We start from the raw sequence: 22,209 nt of genomic DNA on the forward strand, positions 1-22,209 counted from the left end.
GAATGTCCATCCACTGATCTCCTGATGGAGAGACAGAGCAAGTAGGAGGGATGGAATGATGGAAGAGAGGTGAAATAGAAGGAAGGACAGAAGAGGTGGAGGAAGAATGGGGGGGGTGATAGATGGAGAAAGAAAGGCACACAGGAAGAGGAGAGGAGAGGAGAGGAAGGGTTGAATGGACGACAGAAGCAGAGGCTTATATCAGGAATGGATGGAGGAAAGGTAAATGATGGATAAATTAATGAATTGAGAGAGAGAGAGGGGGGGTCTAGCTGGAGATGGACAAGATGGCCGACGTTTCTTTAGCCTTGTCAAAGAAGATGGAGGACGAAGCCACTTCATTGGCTGTCTTCAGCTTGACCTGGGCGGAGCATGGCGACCCCGGGGGCGTGGCCGGGTGACACTCTTGGCAACAGCAGCAGCAACAGTCCATGAAGTGCTGTCCTAGAGCCTACAGACAGACAGACAGGCACACAGACAGACAGGCAGACACACAGACAGACAGACACACAGACAGGCACACAGACAGGCACGCAGACAGACATACATATTCTTACATTTCTTCTGTAGTATTGTTGCACATTATCATCTTTATAGGACATTTTTCTCTCTCCTACACTGTCTCCCTCTCAGCTTTCCTACTGTCTGTCTCTCCTACACTGTCTCTCTCTCTCAGCTTTCCTACTGTCTGTCTGTCTCTCCTACACTGTCTTCCTCTCAGCTGTCCTACAGTTTATAATGTCTGTATAGGCTCTATTCACAGCAGTCATATTATGAAGAAATTCACAGGTGTTACTGATGATACTAATGAAGGCTCTGTTCCATTCTGGTCAAACAGAGTCAGGGTGCTGATATTGTGCATGTTGGCTCACTGGAAACACTCTGTTACACCAGTGGGTCTAAAGTTGGGGTCCAGGGACCCTCGTGGGCTTCCAAATTGCCCCTTACGGGTGTGTAACTCTGAGAGTTATGGGGGTCGTGGAAACCACCACCGTGCTAGACTAAATGGAACAGAGCCTTCATTAGTATCATTGGTAACACCTGTGAAGGAAGTGATAATACGTATATGTGAATGTATCATCATGTGTACATATTACCTTGCAGAGACACAGCAGCAGCACCGGCGTCACCGAGGACTTGAAGAACAGCAGGAAGTGATGCAACAGCGCCAACATGGCCGCCGTGTCCGCCGAGACGGCGATGCCGGCGTACGCCAGCGTGATGTTGCACACGTGCTCGGGCAGCGCACACACGCCGTACACCACGGCCAGGGCCAGCACGGTGCAGCCCAGCTGGCGCTCCACCGACTGGTGGCGCTCGCGCTTCTGGCCGGACAGCGGGTCGTCGCCGCACACGGGGAGGCGCTTCTTGTGGGTGGAGTCGTAGTCGCTGTTGACGTTGCAGGTGGCCAGCTGGCACAGCACGGTGAAGAGGACCGGCAGGCAGAAGTAAAGGCCGAAACACCACCATATACGACCCTGGTGGACGCACGGACACACACACGCACACACACACACACACACACACACACACACACACACACGGACAATATAGATTAATGTAGAGCAGGCCCCAATATATGTCAATTCACTGGGTGAGCAATATGGGAACCCATCGTCAAATAAAAAGGAAAAACAGCACCCTCTGCTGTTTTTCGCTTATTCATTTGACTCTGGGCGGAGCTGTACGGAGGACCCGTGCTCAGGGAAACCGGGGTTTTGGTCTGCCTTCAGCCGTTCACTTCCGGTGGTGCGACTTTGTTTTCATTCCCACTAACAATATTTCTACACGGAACACTAACACCATTTCTCCCAAAGAACATGGATCGTTTTGGTTATAAGCCCACTTGTTTCTATGATGAAAGAGCAAGTTAAAATGTTACTAACTTTGCGTGGTTTATTCGGCTCCGAGGACGCTATTGTTAAATGAGTTTTGGTTTGTTTCCAGTGGGGAACGAGCCGCACACATGTCAATCCCGCCCACTACATTTGATTGGGTAAAGCGCGGCCTGCTTCCTGATCTGATGGCACGCCCACTTGTGCATGGGTTCTCAACACGGCTACCGACAGATTCAAGCGCAACGATGGATCTGTTCTTGAGAGATTACTGGGTGAGTAATTCATAGAACTCCACTACATTCATAAAACTCCACTACATTCATAGAACTCCACTACATCTCGAGACACATATTGTACTTTTACTCCACTACAATTATAGTGGATTTGGATTATTATTACAAAACATGCATTAACCTCTTCCGCCCTATACTTTGGCTATTTGAAGCTCACAATGGGTCGCGATGCAACACATTGTGAGATTGTAGATCGTCTGTTTTCAAAATATGTTTTTTACATTTTATACATTTGAAAACTTGTGAAATGGGACATTGTATTGTGCAGACTGAGTACTTTCTACTAATTTTTTCTAGTACATTTTGATACCAATACTTTTGTACTTTTACTCAAGTACATTTTGAATTTCTACATTGCGGCAGTGGCTCAGGGGTAGAGTGCCCGGGCTGGGGCGCTCCTCCAGAGTTAGTGTCGAGGTGTCCTTGAGCAAGACGCTGAACCCCTAATTGCTCCCGATGAGCAGGTTGGTGCCTTGCATGGTTTCCTCCGCCATCCGTGTATGAATGTGTGTGTGAATGGGTGAATGGCACAATCAATGTAAAGCGCTATATAAATGCACCATTTACCATTTACATTGCAGTATCGTTACTTTTACTTAGTCAAAAAAAAAAGTACTTTTTCCACCACTGGTTCCGAGTTGCATGCGTGTGTGTGTGTGTGTGTGTGTGTGTGTGTGTGTGTGTGTGTGTGTGTGTGTGTGTGTGTGTGTGTGTGTGTGCATGCGGTGTGTGACCGTTACCTGGTGGTACCTCAGCAGCAGTGAGTGCAGAGAGTCAGGCAGGTAGAGCGAGAGAGGAGAGGATGTCGTGAGGGAACAGGAGTCCACCAGCGCCCCGGAGGCCGGGGACTCCGTCTGGCTCAGTTGCCATAGGAACAGCTCGGGGCTGGACAGCATCAGCGCCGTCAGCCACACCAGGAGCAGCTTGAGGAGGACGCCGCGACAGCGCGCCACCCGCCGAGCTTTGGGCGCCGTGGAGCTGGTGGCCGCCGTGAACCGGTCAATGCCCAACGCACACAGAGAGAAGGACGTTATGCCCAGAGAGGTTACCTAGAGATACAGGGAGAAGGATGTTATACCCAGAGATGTTACCTATAGAGAAACCAAGGGCCCAGCATCCACCATTGAAATTGAGTCTATATAGGAAGTGACAGTTCATATGAATGGCCTGTAGTTTCGCTGTTTTACCCCTGCTGGTGTCAGAAGAAATGACTCTCAATGCAAGTGGGTGGGTTTTTGCCAAACTTTAGACTTGATTTTATTACCTTAATAAACATTGTCATAAATACTATATGCTTCCAGTCGCTAGTTTAAAGTCTTCTTTCAATCACCATGATATGCGTTTTGCTAAATGATGGTCCCGTTTATTTTAAAATTGATGATAAAGTAGGGTATGCTCTAGGAGGGGCGTGACTACCTTGTGATGCTTTGATTGACAAGCTACACAACCAATAGCATTCATTCCCCACCTCCGCTCTGGTCCCAACCAATAGCATTCATTTCCGGTTGCTTAGGATATGAGTCAATATAGAAAGATGGCGGATTTGAAATTGCTGAAAAATAGGCTTCATTTACAGTGGAAACAGAGAGGCTGTTACACCCAGAGAGTGTACCTAGAGAAACAGAGAGAAGGATGTTACACTATACTGTGGTTGTACTGGTCAGCTCCCAGTAGGAACAGTAGATGCCTGTGGTTGTACTGGTCACCTCCCAATACAACAGCAGAAGACTGTGGTTGTACTGGTCAGCTCCCAGTGACCAACAGTAGAAGATTGTAGTTGTACTGGTCAGCTCCCAGTGACCAACAGCAGAAGATTGTAGTTGTACTGGTCAGCTCCCAGTGACCAACAGTAGAAGATTGTCGTTGTACTGGTCAGCTCCCAGTACAACAGTAGATTAAAGAATGTGGTTGTACTGGTCAGTGGAGTCTCAACAGGCAGTTAACGATGACAGCCAACTGTCAATATGAGAGCAGCTTCAGTCTCCAGTACAACCTTTAGGTCCAATTGTGTTCGTGTAGAGTGTAGACACTCGATAAAGCCGGATGCACCACAGTGGATTTGAACCCACAACCTCAGCGGTGGTGGACAGGCACTTTACCACTGCTCTGATTTGATTTAAAGACACAGAGATTCAGTTTTTTTACCTCATCATTGTCATCCAGTAATGATTACTGACCTTTAATAACACGAACCCTAGCGTCCCTATGCTGGGCCGAACATTCTGTGAAAATAGCTAATCTACAAGCTCACAGCGTATTGCAACATAACGTGCTTGTAGATCAGCTATTTTTGGTGAAAATATTTGGTGTAGAGGGACAAAGGAGCGGACCAAGTATAGAGCACTGGGGAACCCTGGTCAGTATATACAGTAGTCACTAGTATTTAAGTGGTTAACTAGAAAAGTGTGCTCCACAGAGGGCAGATCTCCACCAGGCTGGGTTGCTTAGCCGTGGGTACTTCAATGTGTGATTCAAATGTGTGGTTTTTCTCTTGCAAAATGGGCCCCTCCCGAAAACTTTGGAAGCCAGTCTTAGCCAATCGGAATGGCCCATGAAAAATCATATAATGTGTACTGATTTGTGTGACCAAATACATTTTAAAAAAGTGGCAGAAAATGTAGTCAGGCAGAACTGGGTGGGGCTGGGAGTTGCATCATGATCCAAGGAATCCAGGGGAAAAATACATGACTTACGGTTCAAGAGGTTTAGGCCAAAATATGAAGCGACCTGTTATACCACCACCATGAGGCTGATTTGGAAAAAGTTATATAATCTCTGCCTCCCAGCCTTTCGACCGAGCGGAGATAATAATATCCACTAAAAGCCACAGAAACACCACGCTCTTTTTGCCCCCACCCACCTCCATATAAGGCACCATGCGGCAGGTGATGTCGCCCAGGATCCTCCTATGGGAGAGCTGGTTGATGACGACCACAGGAAGACACAGCACCAGCACCAGGAAGTCCCAGAATGCCATGCTGGCCAGCAGGTAGTTCCACGCCGACCTCATGTAGTAGTTGTTCCACACGATGCACATGACGGCCATGTTGCCCACCACGCCCACCGCCAGCACCAGCCCGCCCAGGAACAGGACGGCGTACGCCACGTACGAGCCCTCCGCCATCGGGTAGAACGGGTTGAAGAGGCCCGGGCTGGACCCGTTACCGCGGCGCCCATCGTTGTCCTGGTTCTGAGCGTTGTCGTCGTCCTCGTCCGCGGGCGTCAGCTCGGTGGCGTTGGCGAACTCGGTGTCGTGGGGCGTGGTCACGGAGTCGTTCTCGTACGATTGGCCAAAGGTGGACTGCTGCTCCTCGTCCTGCTCGGCGCCGCGGGCCGACCGCCGGCGTCCGACGTCCGGCTCCGACGGGTCGGACAGGAGAACGTCCTGTTCGGGCACGGGGAAGTCCACCTCCTCCCCCCGGGTCCTGAGGGTCTCCGTGCTCCAGAACGGCTCCAGTTTGATACGAGAAGACGAGGAGGAGGAGGGAGCGGAGGAAGATCTGTCTGTCAGTCTGTCGCTCCTCCTACCAGTGACAGACACGATGACAGACAGCAGCAGCAGCAACAGACACAGGCGGACGGACGGACACATCTCCAAAGTTGATGGGTTCAAACGTCCGTTTGTTGTTCCTGGTCAGAATGAGGATACAACCCCAAAGCCCAGTAGAAACCCAATGGAATTGAATTAATAATTGTAGTGTTGAGAAGAGTTCCAAATGTTATCGTTAGGACTTTAGAAACTAAATTGGTCCTGAGTGAGTCAATGTCCAGTAAATACAAGTTTTTAAATTGTTCCAAGTTGGAGGCGAGTATTTTCCAGAGAGGTTTTCAGTAAATTCCCAGTATTGAATAATGTGTTTTTTATATATAAAAATATATATTCCCAGTAGGTTTGCTGATAGAATACCAGGTGATTTCCAGCGTTAACTGGATGTTCACGGTCTAATAACTGGTTCCTGGCAGGGCAAGAGATGCACGTCTCTCTCTCTAACTCTCTCCTCTGTTCTCTATTCGTTTCTATTTAATGTCTTCAGAATATCCTTTCATTTGTCCTTCTCTCTTCTCTTCTATTCTCTTCTCCTCTCTTCTCCTCTCTTCTCTTCTCTTCTCTTCTCCTCTCTTCTCTTCTCTTCTCTTCTCTTCTCTTCTCTTCTCTTCTCTTCTCTTCTCTTCTCTTCTCTTCTCTCTTAAAACTGCAGTATCTCCATACAGCTGTGAATCATGAGTCTATGTTCTACCATCCGTCATCAGTAATCCATTCTAGGAGCATATAGACAGATGACAGCCAGGAGCCGAGGGGCGCTGGGTCAGGCCTGGTGTCCGCTTTGAGGGTGCTGTGTCTGGGATAGAGGCAGCCGAAAGACTGGGTGTCCTGGATCTGTGGGTCTCTGGGAACAAGCAGCCCTGTGGAGTATGGGTGGATGGAGCTTTTGTCAGATGACACACAAACACACACGCATAGGCGCGCGCACGCGCACGCACGCACACACACACACACACACACACACACACACACACACACACACACACACACACACACACACACACACATGCACCATCAAACAAACAAGGTTGGCAGAGATATAAATACTGAGCAAAGAGTTGGGCCTCTCTTCTCCCACTCTCATGAACACACACACACACACACACACACACACACACACACACACACACACACACACACACACACTCACACACACGTGTGCACGCCGCACAGAGTCTGGGTTGTCCTGCCCCCTAGTGGTGGTTTTCCTGGGAAGTTGGAGACCTCGCACTGTCTGAAATATACATGTAGAATACTGATTCTCTCTCTGTGTGTGTGTGTGTGTGTGTGTGTGTGTGTGTGTGTGTGTGTGTGTGTGTGTGTGTGTGTGTGTGTGTGTGTGTGTGTGTGTGTGTGTGTGTGTGTGTGAGAGAGAGAAATGTTTCCTCTTAAGAGTCATTCGGATGATGGAGGAAAGAGGGCACAGAATTGACCCTCCCCACAAACACCAAAGATATAATAATACAATATAATGTGTATCATTGTGACTAGTTTGCACTTGAAAAATGAAAACATTACTTCATTTAACTACTTGAACCCCAGCATCCCTATAATTCTTCCTATGCTTAGAGCATGCACTTGTGTTGGCAGTAGGGTAACTAGCAGTGGTGGAAGAAGAACTCACATTTTGGACTTAAGTAAAAGTATCAATACTGCAATGTAGAAATACTCTGTTACAAGTAAAAGTACGGAAAATGTTACTTTTTTTTTCTTTCTTTTGTTTCCTCAAAGGAACTAGGAGATAACGCTATCCAAAAAGTTGCTGCTCCATTCACTTCAATGTTAAGATATAAACAGAGAAAAAAATCAAATTTTTCCTGTGTTTTACCATGTATTTTTGAGTGAAACATGCTATTTTCAAACAACAAATGTCAATAAGGTCACAATGACCTCATTGACATTTGTGAAACCACACCTGAAAACCCTCAGTGATTAGCAACCACCAGGGGATCAACCATACTGGAGATAAATATTCTGTGACTACTTGAAAAGGTAAGATAATCGCAAAATCCTGGCAGAGGGACCAACAAGCTTGAAATAAGTCTGGCAGTGAATGAGTTAAGTACAGTACTTGAGTAAATGTACTTAGTTACTTTACACCACTGGCGTGCGGCGGTAACTAGAAGACGTGTCCCTTATTGAAATGACAAGGGACACTTTGTTCCTTATTTTGTTTGGGAATCAATCAATGACACACATCTTACAAGTTCAAACGGCTCATATACATTATACTATAATACAGGTTGTTAACCACTTAACCCCTCTAGTCTAGACTTAGTCATCTGTACTTGGACAGCTTTTTTTAAATATAATATACAGGAACTAAGGATGTTCGATATTGACTTTTTTTTACCGATATCCGATATTCCGATATTGTCCAACTCCTAATTTCCGATACCGATATCAACCGATACCGATATATGCTTTTTCACCTAAAGTCAACTAATTGTCAGGTAACAACATCACATATCTAATAAAATAAAATAGCTATAATATCAATATAATATCTGATAAATCTAATATAATAGTGATGTATAGTGATGAATAGTTCATTTGAATTGATTGATTGATTGATGTACTTTATTTAGTAAGACATGAGAACAGTACATGGCAGTACATAACAGTACATGGAAGTACAAATTCGCAATACAAGGTCTACTAAACTGGATAGCTCAGTTAAGCACGTAGCTTGTTTAAGATGAGATCCCCATGCACACAAATCATGTTGACATATAAGAGACAGACAGATATACACACTACTATACAGAATGTCATACAATCAGTTTACAGGTTACTGGTATGAAGTATGAAGGGTGAAAAATATGTACAAAAAAGAAAGAGAGGGGGGGGGGGTAGGTTAGGTTAGGACATGGGGTAGGTTAGGACTTGGACAGGGGCCATTTTTGAATTGCAGCCTCCTGAAGGTGTATCTTTAGGGCATTTTTGAAAGTAAGTAGGGTTTTACACTCCTTTACTCCTTTTGGTAGGGCATTCCACATTTTAGATGAATAGCATGAGAAAGAGTTCATTCCCTTTGTTGTGCCAAATCTGGGTTGAACATGGTTTGTGGAGCTGCCTCTGGTGTTATGATCATGGACTTGATTAACATTTTGGAAGTATTTTGACAAATACAGGGGGATCCCAATGTTGTGGTGTATCTTAAAGACCAGGCCCATAGCAAGTTGCTGTACTCTGTCCTCAACCCTAAGCCATCCAAGCCTAGCAAAATGGGCATGGGTTAGATGGGTTTTGAAATTGAGGCCAAGAAGTAGCCTTACAAGTTTGTTTTGGGATGTTTGGAGCCTTGTTTTTAGGGCCTTGGAGGTGTTGTGATACCATGAAGTGCATGCATAATCATAATGACCTTGTATGAGGGCCCCTACAAGAATCTTCAGAGTATTCTTACTGACTTCACGAACAAGCCTCCACATCCTCCGTGTTATTTTGTGGACCTTTTTGATCGTCTTTTCAGCGTTTTTGTCACCTGAGAGGTTTGCCTCCAAGATGGAACCCAGGTAGGTAATTTCCTCCTTTCTTGTGATAACATTTTCACCCACTTTGATCGTGAAACTCTCAGCCTTTCTAAGGTTAGGGTTGGACCCAAAGAGGATGAATTCAGTTTTACCCAGGTGTAATGAGAGTTTGTTGTCGGAGAGCCAGATGCAGATCTTGTTGAGTTCAGTGCTGAGAGTTTTCTCAACCTGCAGCCTGTCCCTGTCCGAGACCAGCAGAGCCGAGTCATCTGCGAACAGGAACAGTTTGCAGTCGCAAGCTGAGGACATATCATTCACATATATCAGGAACAGTAGTGGTCCTAGTATGCTTCCTTGAGGAACACCACAAGTCACTGGGAGGGGAGGGGACTGGGTGCCGTTTACTTCCACCACTTGCTCCCTCCCTTCCAGGTAGGATCTCATCCAGTTCACCGACGTGTCATCAAAGCCTATTGCTTTGAGCTTATTGATCATAATTGGGTGATTAACGGTGTCAAAAGCCTTCTGGAGGTCCAGCATGACCATGCCGCAATATTTGCCCTTGTCGACATCTTGTTTGATAGAGTCGTTCAAATAGAGAAGGCATGTGTCAGTGGAGTGGTTTGTTCTGAAACCAGATTGGAATTCGTAAATTAGATTTTTTTCGGCAAGGTACTTATCAACCTGTTCATAGACTATTTTTTCCATGACTTTCGAGATGGAGCTAAGAATAGAAATAGGGCGGTAGTTGCCAGGGTCTAATTGGTTTCCTTTTTTGTACAGAGGGGTCACTCTTGCTTTTTTGAAGTCGTTAGGGACCCGTCCCTGTATGATGGAGAGGTTTATTATGTGGGTAATGATTGGGGCAATGGAGGCGGCTGAGTCTTTTAGAAATTTAGCGGGGATGTTGTCGGGACCTGTGGCTCTGTGTTGTTGGAGTGCACTCAATTTTTTAAACACCTCATCTGTTGACACAGGGGAGAGTTTAAAATCATCTTTGCGTACACCCTGTTTATCGTAAAATGAATCAACATACTCTCCACCATGACTCCCAGAGTGAGGGGGTAGTTTTTCAACTAACTCTGAGGCCACGGTCGTGAAGAATATGTTGAGGATTTTACTCACTTCCCGTTTGGATGAAATGAGAGTGTCATTCACCTTGAGGTTTATGTTTGTAAACCTGGTTTTCAATTTCTTGCTGCAGCCTAGTAGGTTGTTGAATAGCTTCCAGAGCTCACGTGGTTTGTTTTGATTTTCCTCAATTTTGCCATCGAGGTAGCTTTTTTCTGCTAACAACAGCATGCCATTAACCTTGTTTCTTAGCATGTTTTTCTCTTTTTTGAGTTTCGCTACGTGGGATTCGAGACCTTTATTGAAGCTTTTGGCAAGTTTGATCCTACTTTTATGATAGTCAGAACACTTTTTGTCTCTGACTTTCATGGTAGCAAGGATATCCGAATTCATCCATGGAACCGAGCGGGTTTTGACCCTGATGGTTTTCATGGGAGCCACACTGTCCAAACTTTGAATGAATTTGGTTTTGAAACCAAGCCAAGATTCGTCTACCTGTGTGCTGTTTAGTACGTCGGACCAATCCTGTTCCTCCAGTCTGTGATCTAAGTCCTCACTCTTGTAGTTTTTGAGGTCTCTGATCGTGACTGTTTGGTGGTAACCGGTCTTAGGTTTACGTTTCTTTCTGGTGCAGAAGATCATGTTATGATCAGATATGCCACAGGTAGAAACACCACTATTGAGGATTTTGTCCTTGTCCGTTGTTAGAATGAGATCTATGATAGTTTGAGTGGAAACACACAGCCTTGTGGGCTGAGTGATCAGCTGGTGGAGTGAGTGCCGATTACAAAACCCCCTGAATGACTTAAACACTGACGCTTCCTTACGGAGCATGTCAGTGTTAAAGTCACCAAGAAGTACTGTCTCCTCATTGTCCACTTTAGCTAAACATTCATCAAGTCTATCATAGAAATCAGCCTGGTTAGGAGGTCTGTATATGGTACCGACTAGCACAGGTTTAGCATTTTCAAAAATGATCTCGACCCACACAGCTTCAATGTCTGCATCAATGAGTCCCACTAATCTTAGATTAGATGTTGGCCTATTTGTCAGTGCAGAAGAATAATTGCTTTGATGCCTACAACATTAACGAGCATCAATAAGCGTCAGCTGGACACAGACACACACACCTGCCCTCTGCAGTGATCTAATTTGAAAGTGACTGGAGTCTCATTTCTCTGCAAAGGCCCTTGAATATGATTAAGGATTACTGTGATTATGGTAAGCTCACATTTCATATCACACACACACACCATACAGTAAGAACTCCTGTAGCTTATTAAAAATACCAATACCGATATTTTCCGATATTACATTTTTTTTAACAAGTTTTCAAAACGTATACAAATGTTTTTAGGATATCCGACCATCTCACTCTGAAGTGGAACCCTGTGATTCTCTCACCCATTGGTGAGAGAGAGGTACACTCTGACCCTCACCCATTGGTGAGAGACAGTGGTGTAAAGTAACTAAGTACATTTACTCAAGCACTGTACTTAAGTACAGTTTTGAGGTACTTTGACTTTACTGGAGTATTTCCAATTGTCTATACTTTTACTTCTACTCCACTACATCTCAGAGGCAAATATTGTACTTTTACTCCACAAAAATCATTTGAAAACTGTAGTTACTAGTTACTTTGCAGATATAAATTATTACATTATCAAACATAGATTAACCACTTTAGCCCTATTTTATACATAGGCTATTTGTATAGGCTATTTTGTGACGCGTTGTGAGCTTGTAGATCGGCTATTTTCAAACATTTTAGTACTTTTACTTTTGGTACTTTAAGTACATTTTGATACCAATACTTTTGTACTTTTACTCAAGTACATTTTGAATTCTGGTTGAATTGAATTTTACTTGTAACAGAGTACTTCCACATTGCAGTATTGTTACTTTTACTCAAGTAAAACATTTGAGGACTTTTTCCACCACTGCTCTTGGCATGCAGCCAGATCGTCCTTGATAGCGAACGACATCCAAGTCATTTTGAGAGCAGAAAGCCCAGAAGCCCAATTGCCTGGCACTGCTGATTCAGACTCTGTCCCTAAAATACGCTTCTGACAGGGTGGCTAAGAGAAGAGCATCACTTCCTCAGGAACTTTTTGTTAAAAAATTAAAGTATATTCTGATAGTAATCATCGCTACGAACAGAGCGTTTTTCGGTCACAGGGGTCTCTCCAGCTCTTTAGTAAACAGAACATAAATACATTTATAGGTAGGTGCAACATTTAAGCCAATCAGGAGAGAGCACTGAAAATGCACTTTTCTGTTTAATAAAGAGCTGGAGAGACATGGGAGAATCTTTTTACTGAACAAACACTCTATAGCAATGAGTACTATCAGAATATACAGCTATTTCAACCAAAGTAAATAATTTACCCTACCTTTAATATCGTTTATCGTGATAAACAAAACACTCACAATAATCGTATAGCAGAGATTTCAATTTATCGTGAAATACTGTCATAAACTAGGATGAATTAGCTTTTGTTGAGCTACAAATTCAGTACCTCTTCAATACTTGATAAAAACCGACCTATAAAGAGTGCATTTGGTACGCTCTTATTTCACTCTACACAAATCGACTCAGCAAAAATAGCTGATCTACAAGCTCAAAACGCATTGTGAGATTGTAGATCGGCTATTTTTGGCAAACGCTCCCCCCAGAATAGGGATGTGGGGCGTTCAAGTGGTTAACAAAAGTGTCATTCTAAGTTTTAAGCATATTTTGATTATCGCGATATTATCGTTAATTGTAATAATTTTTGCCACAATAATCGTGACATATAATTGTCATATCGTTCCATTCCTAGTCAGGATCTAATTGGAGACTGGACCAACGTGCCTCCATTTAGCCTAACTAGTTGCCTTCTTACACCCAGAGACGGATGTATTCCGTTCAGTCCTCCTCCATTCTTTACAGACTTCCACAGGAAATGTTGCGGAAGCTCTCCCCTCAAAAGGTTTGTTTTGATAGGTCGCCATAGTTACCCGCTAAGTTTGAGTGAATCCTGGTTATCACAGCTATTGCTGTTAGTGGGTCCACATCACAGATACCATATTTCGGTATGATTGACCACCCAGAACCCCTTATATTGAGATAACTGTCCCATCTAAGTCTGACATCATGGACTCTATATTTGGACATGGCTGACCTTGGGAATCCATATATGAATATGGACGACGCATCATGACATCATGTCAGGATGACATCATCAGTCTGACCAATGGTATAAAAGGAGACACAGTCTCCAGTTAAATCAGAATCCAACCAACGCTCTTGGATGCTCCATCCGTCTCTAACCAGGATTGGATAGAATTGGAAGACTTTATCATCAGGTTTCATCAACTTACTTATTTTGACTCGACGACTTTACCTGGTTCTTCTTGCCAGAGCTACCTTTGAAGCTCATTTGTCAGACATCTCGGTTCAAGTCCCAAATTACATTTGAGGAATCTAATTTGATCCCTGGAGGAGCTGTTGTGAGAAATGTTCTGCTGGGCGCTGCATCTCAACAGAGGACCAACCGTGAAGTTTAACCGTGGAGCTGCTGTTGCCGTGGGAGATAAAGTCTACTCAATTGGAGGGTTCAGGAACAACAACAAGGATCATCATATTGATGTTCACGTCTTCAACACTGTGTCTTTACGATGGAGAAAGTTGACCCCAGTGACAACTGGAAGTGGAGAACATCACCATGAGGTTCCATCCTGGCGTCGGGGCCACACAGCTGTGCTGATAGAAGATATCATCTATATCTGGGGGGGTTTTGAATATGACAGAGAGGACTACTGCAACGCGCTTTATGCATTTGATGTGGACACCCACAGATGGTTCAAGCCCAAGGTTTCTGGAACTGTTCCAGAGGCGAGTCACAACCACTCAGCCTGTGTCTTGGGGAAGGTCATGTATATTCTTGGAGGATTCAACTATGGATTCTATAAGGACATTTACATGTTCCACACCACCACAATGGTCTGGACTTTAATTAACACCAGAGGACCTCCACCACCTGCTTCAATATCTCACTTTGCCACCATCATCGGGACAAAGATGTTTGTATTTGGGGGCTTCTTGAACACCATCAGAGTGTTTGACACAGAGACCAACTGCTGGCTGAACACACCTATTGAACAGCGTCTTACAGAAACACGCTCGAGTCATTCACCCTTTACCTACAATGGAGAGCTGTATACATTTAATGGCATGAGACTCAATGATATGTGGACATTCAGTCCAGAGACCTTCTCCTGGAAGAAGATTGAGCCCAAAGGGAAAAGCCTGTGTTCAATGAATATGATGTGCTGTTGCATTGTGGGAGATCGTGTCATCCTCTTTGGAGGACACAAACCTAATGACCAGTACATCTTGGACCTAAGTCCCAGTCTTGAGACACTATGTAAGCTTGCAGTTATTCAGTATGGTCTGGACCAGTCTGAACTCCCACACAACATCAGGTGGGAACTGGCAGCCATCAGGGCGGATTAACCCTTTGTGGTGCCCAACGCTACGACCCGTCTGTTATTTGACCCGCTGCTATTCTTGAATTTCAGAGTTGGACGAAGTACTCGACCCCAGTACCTACTTGAGTAAGAGTACAGATACTCCTGGTCAAATTTACTCCACTACAAGTAGAAGTAGCTCAGTAAAAGTGTTACTCAAGTAAGTAAGAGTAAAAAAGTCATTGCTTTTAAAAAATACTGAAATTACAAGTAAAAGTACATAAAAAATACTTAAAGTACAAGTAAAAGTAGAAACAGAAGCCAGAAACACGGCTAGTGTGAGAGCAGAAGTGTTGCCAATTGCATTTTAGGGAAGAAAAAAAAACAGCCAACCTAAAAGTACCCTGCACTTTACAGCCTTCCTAGAAATGTACTTGAGTAAAAGGAAAATATTTGTCTTGGAAATATACTCAAGTAAGAGTAATAAGTATTTAAAAAATCTAATACTAAAGTAGGTAAATCAGAATCTGTACTTAAGTGCAGTACTCAAGTACATTTACTCTGTTACTGTCCACCACTGGAAACTGTACATATATATATATATATATACATATATATGTATACTAGAGGTTCGGGCCGCTACGTAACCCTCACAGCTCACACCTACGTTGCACTTCTGATCCGACAAATATGTCTGAGTCATAGCCCATATATGGAGATGTCTGTTTCTATCTGTCTACCTGTATCCCTTTTATGCCCATATATGGAGATACATGATGTCATTAGTACATATCCACATACAGTATGGGCAAGGACATCTCTGTATCTGTCCGTCCGCCCGCCAGCCCTCCCATTTAATTAGCCAATTTTAATATAGGATAGTCAGTGTATTTCTTTGCTACTACAACAGATTCTGTCCAAGAATCACACAAATCGGTACACATTGGCCCGCATTTATCAATGGACTGTTAAAACCAGCTTATATTTGAGCCTTATGCGTCGGAATGCCACATGCTATTTGCATACACAGGGCATAGACCTGACACAGACAATAAGAAAATCTAACACAAATAAAACAAAAATACAACCACATATACGTAACAGTGCAAGTGCAGTCAACTATAAAGTGTCACGATATGTCAGAAGAATGCGGTCTGGGGAAGAAAAAAAAAGAAAAATGCATCTTCTTTTTTAATTCTTACCATAAACATATATCCTAAACTCCATAGAAATATTCCAGCGCAGCGGCCCCCAAAATCCTCTCGCACTCATAATAGAGCCAGTAAAGAACTGTTTAAATGGCTGAATGATTAAGAATCTAAATTGTAACACTGTAAAACAGTATGGGTTGGCGCCCCAGCCTGTGTGTCTTCCGTGAGGAAGAAGCCCAACAAACCCACGGTGAGGCCTTTAAGGAGGGCCATTCAGGCAAGCCGCAAGTGGAGCCTGCAGTACCACCACGGCCCAAGACACCATCACGGCGCAAGACACCATCACGCCGGAGTGAAATGTTTGGATCGGGGGGAGTCTGGTGCAACACTCAGGTCGTGGACCTGGTGGGACGAAGGAGATCAAGCCCGGCCAGGAGGCCATCCACAGAGCCTAGTCCCTCCATGTGCCAGAGCCTCCCCCAGTCCCGGCAGAGTAGTTCCGGAGAAGCGGACTGAGTGGCCCTGTCTTACTTTAAGAGGACTGACCGTGGGTCAGCTACTGGGACGTAAGTCGGGGCTTGATCAACCCCGGCTGGGTCACCTGGGCGAGGGTGTATGTTGTTGCGAGACCCGAAACACCCGTCAATCCCAGGCTACAACACTGATGACCGAACCGGGTCCAAGCACCGGGCACCACGAAGGGTTAATCCGCCCCTGTACGTCCCAGGTGCGTCCATGTGATGTTTTATTTAATTTAAATATGTTATATTGTTTTTAATTGCGCGATTTTAATTGCTTGAGTTGTACACTTGGAAATATCCTACCAATTTCATAATGACACATCCTCGATGTATGCCTTTACAAAATATATATTTTTCACACGTATTATTTATTAGTTTTATAGCTATACATTTTTGGAGTGAATACGTTTAGATGCCTGTCAGATGGTCAGACAATGCGCTGCTCCGCATGTCTACGATGGAGCAAACTAGTGTAGACAGACGTGAGATCTGGGCGGGCCGTACGTCAAAGTCAAAGTCACGATAGAATGGTAATTGCAGTGATCTCGCCGTACGCCTATAGGCTCTATGCACAGCAGCCATATTGGGAATGAATTGGGCCCCTTCCTTACTTCCTTCACAGGTGTCACCAATAATACTAATTAAGGCTCTGTTCCATTTAGTGTGGTATAGTGGTTGTCTTATTTTCAAGGACGCCCATAACTCTGAGAGTGTACAAATGGAACCAAATGGACCCGTAAGGGTCCATTTGGTTCCATTTGTACACTCTCAGAGTTACACACCCACCATAAGGGGCCCTTTGGAAACCAAAATGGAGTGTTTCTAGTGAGCCAACATGCACGATATCAGCAGCCTGACCAGAATGGAACAGAACCTTCATTAGTATCATTGGTAACACCTGTGAAGGAAGTCAGAAGAGGCCCAATTTCTTTCCAATATGGCTGCTGTGCATAGAGCCTATTGGTCTACACCAAAATCAGGGCCAAGATCTCTAGGGTCATGTGACTGGCCGAAAACTGGGAGAGCCGGAGGAGCGAATCGCAGCTATGATGAATGGAATGATTGGATGAGCTGGACCTGGATAGAGGACAGACAGAGGACACTAGTATGCGTGTGTGTGAGAGCGCGTGCCTTGCGTGTGTGTCTCAGCCCTCTGTTCAGTATGTACTTTTCATTTTTTCATTTTATGTTAAAAACTCTGGGGTAGGCGTGGGTGCCGCCCCTTGTACTTTTGTTCTATAGTTAGTGTAGTAGGGTTTTCTTTATTGTTTAGAGAAATTGCTTTGTTGTTTAGTTAGTGGGCTTGTGGTTTTGTTGTATATTTTGTTTGGCATTCACCATTTATTTTCCCTGTCAGCATTTGTTGAGCAGCAGACATATCCAATAGGCTCTATGCACAGCAGCCATATTATCACTTCCTTCACAGGTGTTACCAATGATACTAATGAAGGCTCTGTTCCATTTAGTGTAGCACAGTGGTTTCCACGACCCCCATACTGTAACTTTGCAAATCCGTAAGGGGCCATTTCCCTGGACCCCAACTTTAGACCCACTGGTGTAGCAGAGTGTTTCCAGTGAGCCAACATGCATAATATCAGCACCCTGACTCTGTTTGACCAGAATGGAACAGAGCCTTCATTAGTATCATTGGCAACACCTGTGAATGTCTTCACAATATGGTGCTGTGCATAGGGTGCATTATAAATAAAACTGAGTTCACTTCATCCTTCAGTTTTCTTCCACTCGTTTTCACTGGATATTATGTCATTGTCCCTTAACCCCCTAGAGTACAGTAGACCACCAATTGGGGACCTTTTCTGGGGGAAACATCCTGCATAAATAGATCTACAACATGAGACTGCAACATCTCCAGTAACCACTGGAGGTCACTATACTTATATTAATGCTGACATCAAGGCAACAGTAGTAGGGGGAAACAAAACCTCAGACATACTCTGATGGTAGCATGTGGGGAGACAAAGAGGTATATGTCAATATTACATTTTTTAAAGCGGCATAAGGGATGTTTCTTTGTTAAAATAAGTGTTATAGCTTCTATATTCGCTGCTACATCTGCTTTTGATATCCCCCTCTGGTCATTCATTGTTATGTTGGCTGTCCGGTGAGGATGTTTTATCGGCTGCTTCTGGTCCGACTGAATTAAATACATGCATTTCCTGTTGGGGAAATGTAGACTGTCTGATACAGTTTGTTTGATAATATCACCAAAATAAAACAAACTTTGTGTAAACCACATTAGTCCTGGCCGAACTTTTTCTTGTTACAGAGTACTTCTACATTGCAGTATTGATACTTTTACTTAAGTAAAACATTTTAGTACTTTTTCCACTACTGGAAACGCTGAGGAAGGTACAGTATAGTTTCCTTTTGCTGTTAAAAGTGTTCTACTTATGGCCTATTTGTGAGTCCTGAAGGCTTAATTATCTTTATATGCCTTTTGGACCGCCACCCATCTGAAGACCTTTGACTTTGAGCACACCTGTTCCTTTGTTTGTTGCTAAAGTCAGACTTATCAGGAGACAAAACAACCATAGCCTAACCTTATAGAATGACAATGAATCAGAGAGATATTATGTTATGTTATGCCACTTTCCTCTATGAAGACAAAGGGGAGATGTATATGGGCCCTGGTTATGTGTGTGCACATGCTTTTACTGCATTATGATGTTCAAAGTGTGTGTGTGTGTGTGTGTGTGTGTGTGTGTGTGTGTGTGTGTGTGTGTGTGTGTGTGTGTGTGTGTGTGTGTGTGTGTGTGTGTGTACTGTAGACGCATGTTTATAAAGAAGGACATATACAAGTTGTACGTACATGACATGTGTCTGTCGGCATGAATCTATAGGTATGTGCAGTATTATGAGGTGTGTGTGTGTGTGTGTGTGTGTGTGTGTGTGTGTGTGTGTGTGTGTGTGTGTGTGTGTGTGTGTGTGTGTGTGTGTGTGTGTGTGTGTGTGCGTGTCTATAAGGGCAAAGTACAGAGCACACATATGCTGTATATATGCACCACCCTTTTTTTTCAAACACACACAAATTGTGGGCGTGTGTGGACTTGTGTCTGTAGATCTGAGGAGCATTCAGAGAAACACTTGATTTATTTTTGGACAAAATATCAACGTCACATGACAAACTGACAACAAACAATAGACAAGAAGTTACAAAAGCAAACAATAAACAAAAACAAACAACAGATGAAATGAGCACAAGTACAGACAAACATTGTTCAGTGAAGACACCATGCACCGTTCATCATTGTGGGCCCAAATATTCATAGTAAACAAGTAAAAGCTGCACAAAAACGTTTATCTTCTACCCCGGATTTGAACCTGTTTTCTGCTGACATTTTTACCATTGAGCTAATAGGCTCTATTCACAGCAGCCATAGTATGAAGACATTCACAGGTGTTACCAATGATACTAATGAAGGCTCTGTTCCATTCTGGTCAAACAGAGTCAGCACTGGAAACACTCACCAGTGGGTCTACAGTTGGGGTCCAGGGACCCTCATGGGCTTCCAAATGGCCCCTTACAGGTGTGTAACTCTGAGAGTTTACAAATGGAACCAAATGGACCCGTAAGTTCCATTTGTACACTCTCAGAGTTATGGGGGTCGTGGAAACCACTGTGCTAGACTAAATGGAACAGAGCCTTCATTAGTATCATTGGTAACACCTGTGAAGGAAGTGATAATATGGCTGCTGTGCATATAGAGCCTGCCTGCTTGCTCAGGGGATAAATTGAATCTTGACCATCAGGTCAAAATCTGTGTCAGATCCTATGTGTCTAGGTGAATCATCACGACCTTGATGACACGATCTAAATGTCTCAATAGAAGAGAAGGGAGATAAAATACAACCACCCCTATTTGAATAAGTTATATTGTATTAACATACTCTACCATACAGATTGGACAAAATTACATTTTATTATTTTAAAAAAAAGTTACATAGTTCCGCTTAAAGGGAAAACCACTACCTCACTCTCATTTGTAAATGGATTATTTACATGCCAACAATTATAGTTGTCACTGCTGGCCAGGTTTGTTTTTACTGAGGAACACAGTCGGACGTCTTAAGGACCTGAGCAAGCCCGGTCGCGGTTTACTGCCTGGCTGGGTTACATGCAAAAATTATGGTTTTAAATGATGGTTTAAATGCTTTAAATGCTTTATTGAGCCCCTTGGGGACAATAAAGCATTTAACCCATCCTAAAAATCAAATCCAATAAAATTTGGAGGGGACTTAAGAACTGATTTCTCGGAAGATGTTGCAGTTGTTCAAACGACATGAGAGTATGATTGTGAAAGAAATCACTCTGCCGGAACAGCCAGGGATGGGAGATTATGTTTTGACCCCATCCGTCTGTGAGTGTGTCTCTGTTTGTCTATGAGCTAAGTTATCGTAGACACCACTGGGCCTTACATTTTTATGTACAGTAGACGATACTGTTATTTATTGCTGTGGTGCCACTCTTGCTCAGTCTCTAAAGCATACATGGGCAACTGGCGGCCCGGAGGCCACATGCGGCCCCCACCTTCACTTAATGCGGCCCGCAGGTTAATATCGGAATACTGACATATTGTTGATTACGATTCCAAACATGCAAACATGACCCGCTTTAATTACTTCAGTCTATATTAGTAGCTTAATATAATGACTAGTATTAAAATATTATCTTTTTACGTCCAATGTATTTGTATTTAAGTTAACATAAGTATAACTAAATGCATTTGAAATAAAAGAAATGTAACTTTTCAGGATTCCAACTCAAAAATAGCAAAAAAAAAAATCAGGATTCCAATTCAAAAATAGCAAAAATAGCCGATCTACAAGCTCAAAACGCGGCGCACTGCGACACGTTTTGAGCTTGTAGATCGGCCATTTTTGCTACTTTTGTGTGACGAGAAAAAAGTACGAAAAAAGTTAAAATACGGAGATAAGAGGTTTCGGCCCAACAATATGCAATGTGCCCCCCTGGAGTGAGTGTGGAAATATAGTGGCCCTCTCCATCATCAAAGTTGCCCACCCCTGCTAGTCTAGAGTATCTGCAGAGTGCTTTTGATATGGTGGAATCACTGCTGCTTGGCTTGAAACGTGTGCTGCCTGAATGCCACAAAGACCAAAACTGATATTGTTCTCCAAGCAAGACTTCGGCTTTTTCACCTTGAATGGCAGTCAAAAGGAAGTAGTCTCACAGTACACAGTATTTAGGTATTTTAATCGATGACATTTTCACATCGGAATGTCTAAAACTTTAGTAAAGAAGCTCAAGCTAGGATTTTATTCTAATTCCTGCTTTTCCTTGGTGGCCAAGAAAAGAACCGGTTGAGGCCACATTCCTTCCGTTATTGGACTACGGTGATCTGATCTACATGCATGCCACTGCCAAATTCTTGCACTGGTTAAGATTATGTTGTACCACAGTGCCCTGGTTAGATATGGTGGTATACCACGGTGCCCTGCATGCAGAGGAGGACGAAGTACTCAACAGTACTTAAGTAAGAGATACTCCTGGTCAAATTTACTCCACCACAAGTAAAAGCAGCTCAGTCAAGATAAGTATTCAAAAGAACATGCTTTTAAAAACACTTAAAGTTCAAGTAAAAGTACATGCTTTTAAAAAAGTATGAGTAAAAGTAGGAGTAAATCTCCAAATTTGTATTTCTATGAATTGCTGTAATGTTTACACAATGAATTTATAGGACCTTGTAACTCTTGTTTCAGAGAAGTAACTCTCTGAAACCACCTGCACTGCGTGCACTGAACCACTATGTTATACAAAGCCTGCAGAAACACCTATAAAAACATAGAAATGACTGATGGAACCAGAACTAAATATTTTTACTCCTAT

The 22,209-nt window shown here is 43.6% G+C and overlaps 1 protein-coding gene across 1 annotated transcript in view; it reads right to left on the reverse strand.

Annotated features, from left to right (window-relative positions):
• Positions 1 to 268: 268 nt before the first annotated feature.
• LOC311054064 (G-protein coupled receptor 37-like 1) overlaps positions 269 to 22,209 on the reverse strand; it is a gene marked incomplete at both ends in the record, with an annotated part of 35,936 nt that continues 13,995 nt past the window's right edge. The window contains 5 exons of the mRNA XM_084069944.1: positions 269 to 451; positions 1,098 to 1,478; positions 2,872 to 3,180; positions 4,992 to 5,655; positions 6,370 to 6,535. Of these exons, the coding sequence (XP_083926070.1) occupies positions 269 to 451; positions 1,098 to 1,478; positions 2,872 to 3,180; positions 4,992 to 5,655; positions 6,370 to 6,535 (1,703 nt within the window). The remainder of the gene's footprint in view (positions 452 to 1,097; positions 1,479 to 2,871; positions 3,181 to 4,991; positions 5,656 to 6,369; positions 6,536 to 22,209) is intronic.

Source organism: Gymnoscopelus microlampas (assembly GCF_963454915.1).
Source record: "Gymnoscopelus microlampas genome assembly, chromosome: 10".
NCBI classification, from domain to species: domain Eukaryota; kingdom Metazoa; phylum Chordata; class Actinopteri; order Myctophiformes; family Myctophidae; genus Gymnoscopelus; species Gymnoscopelus microlampas.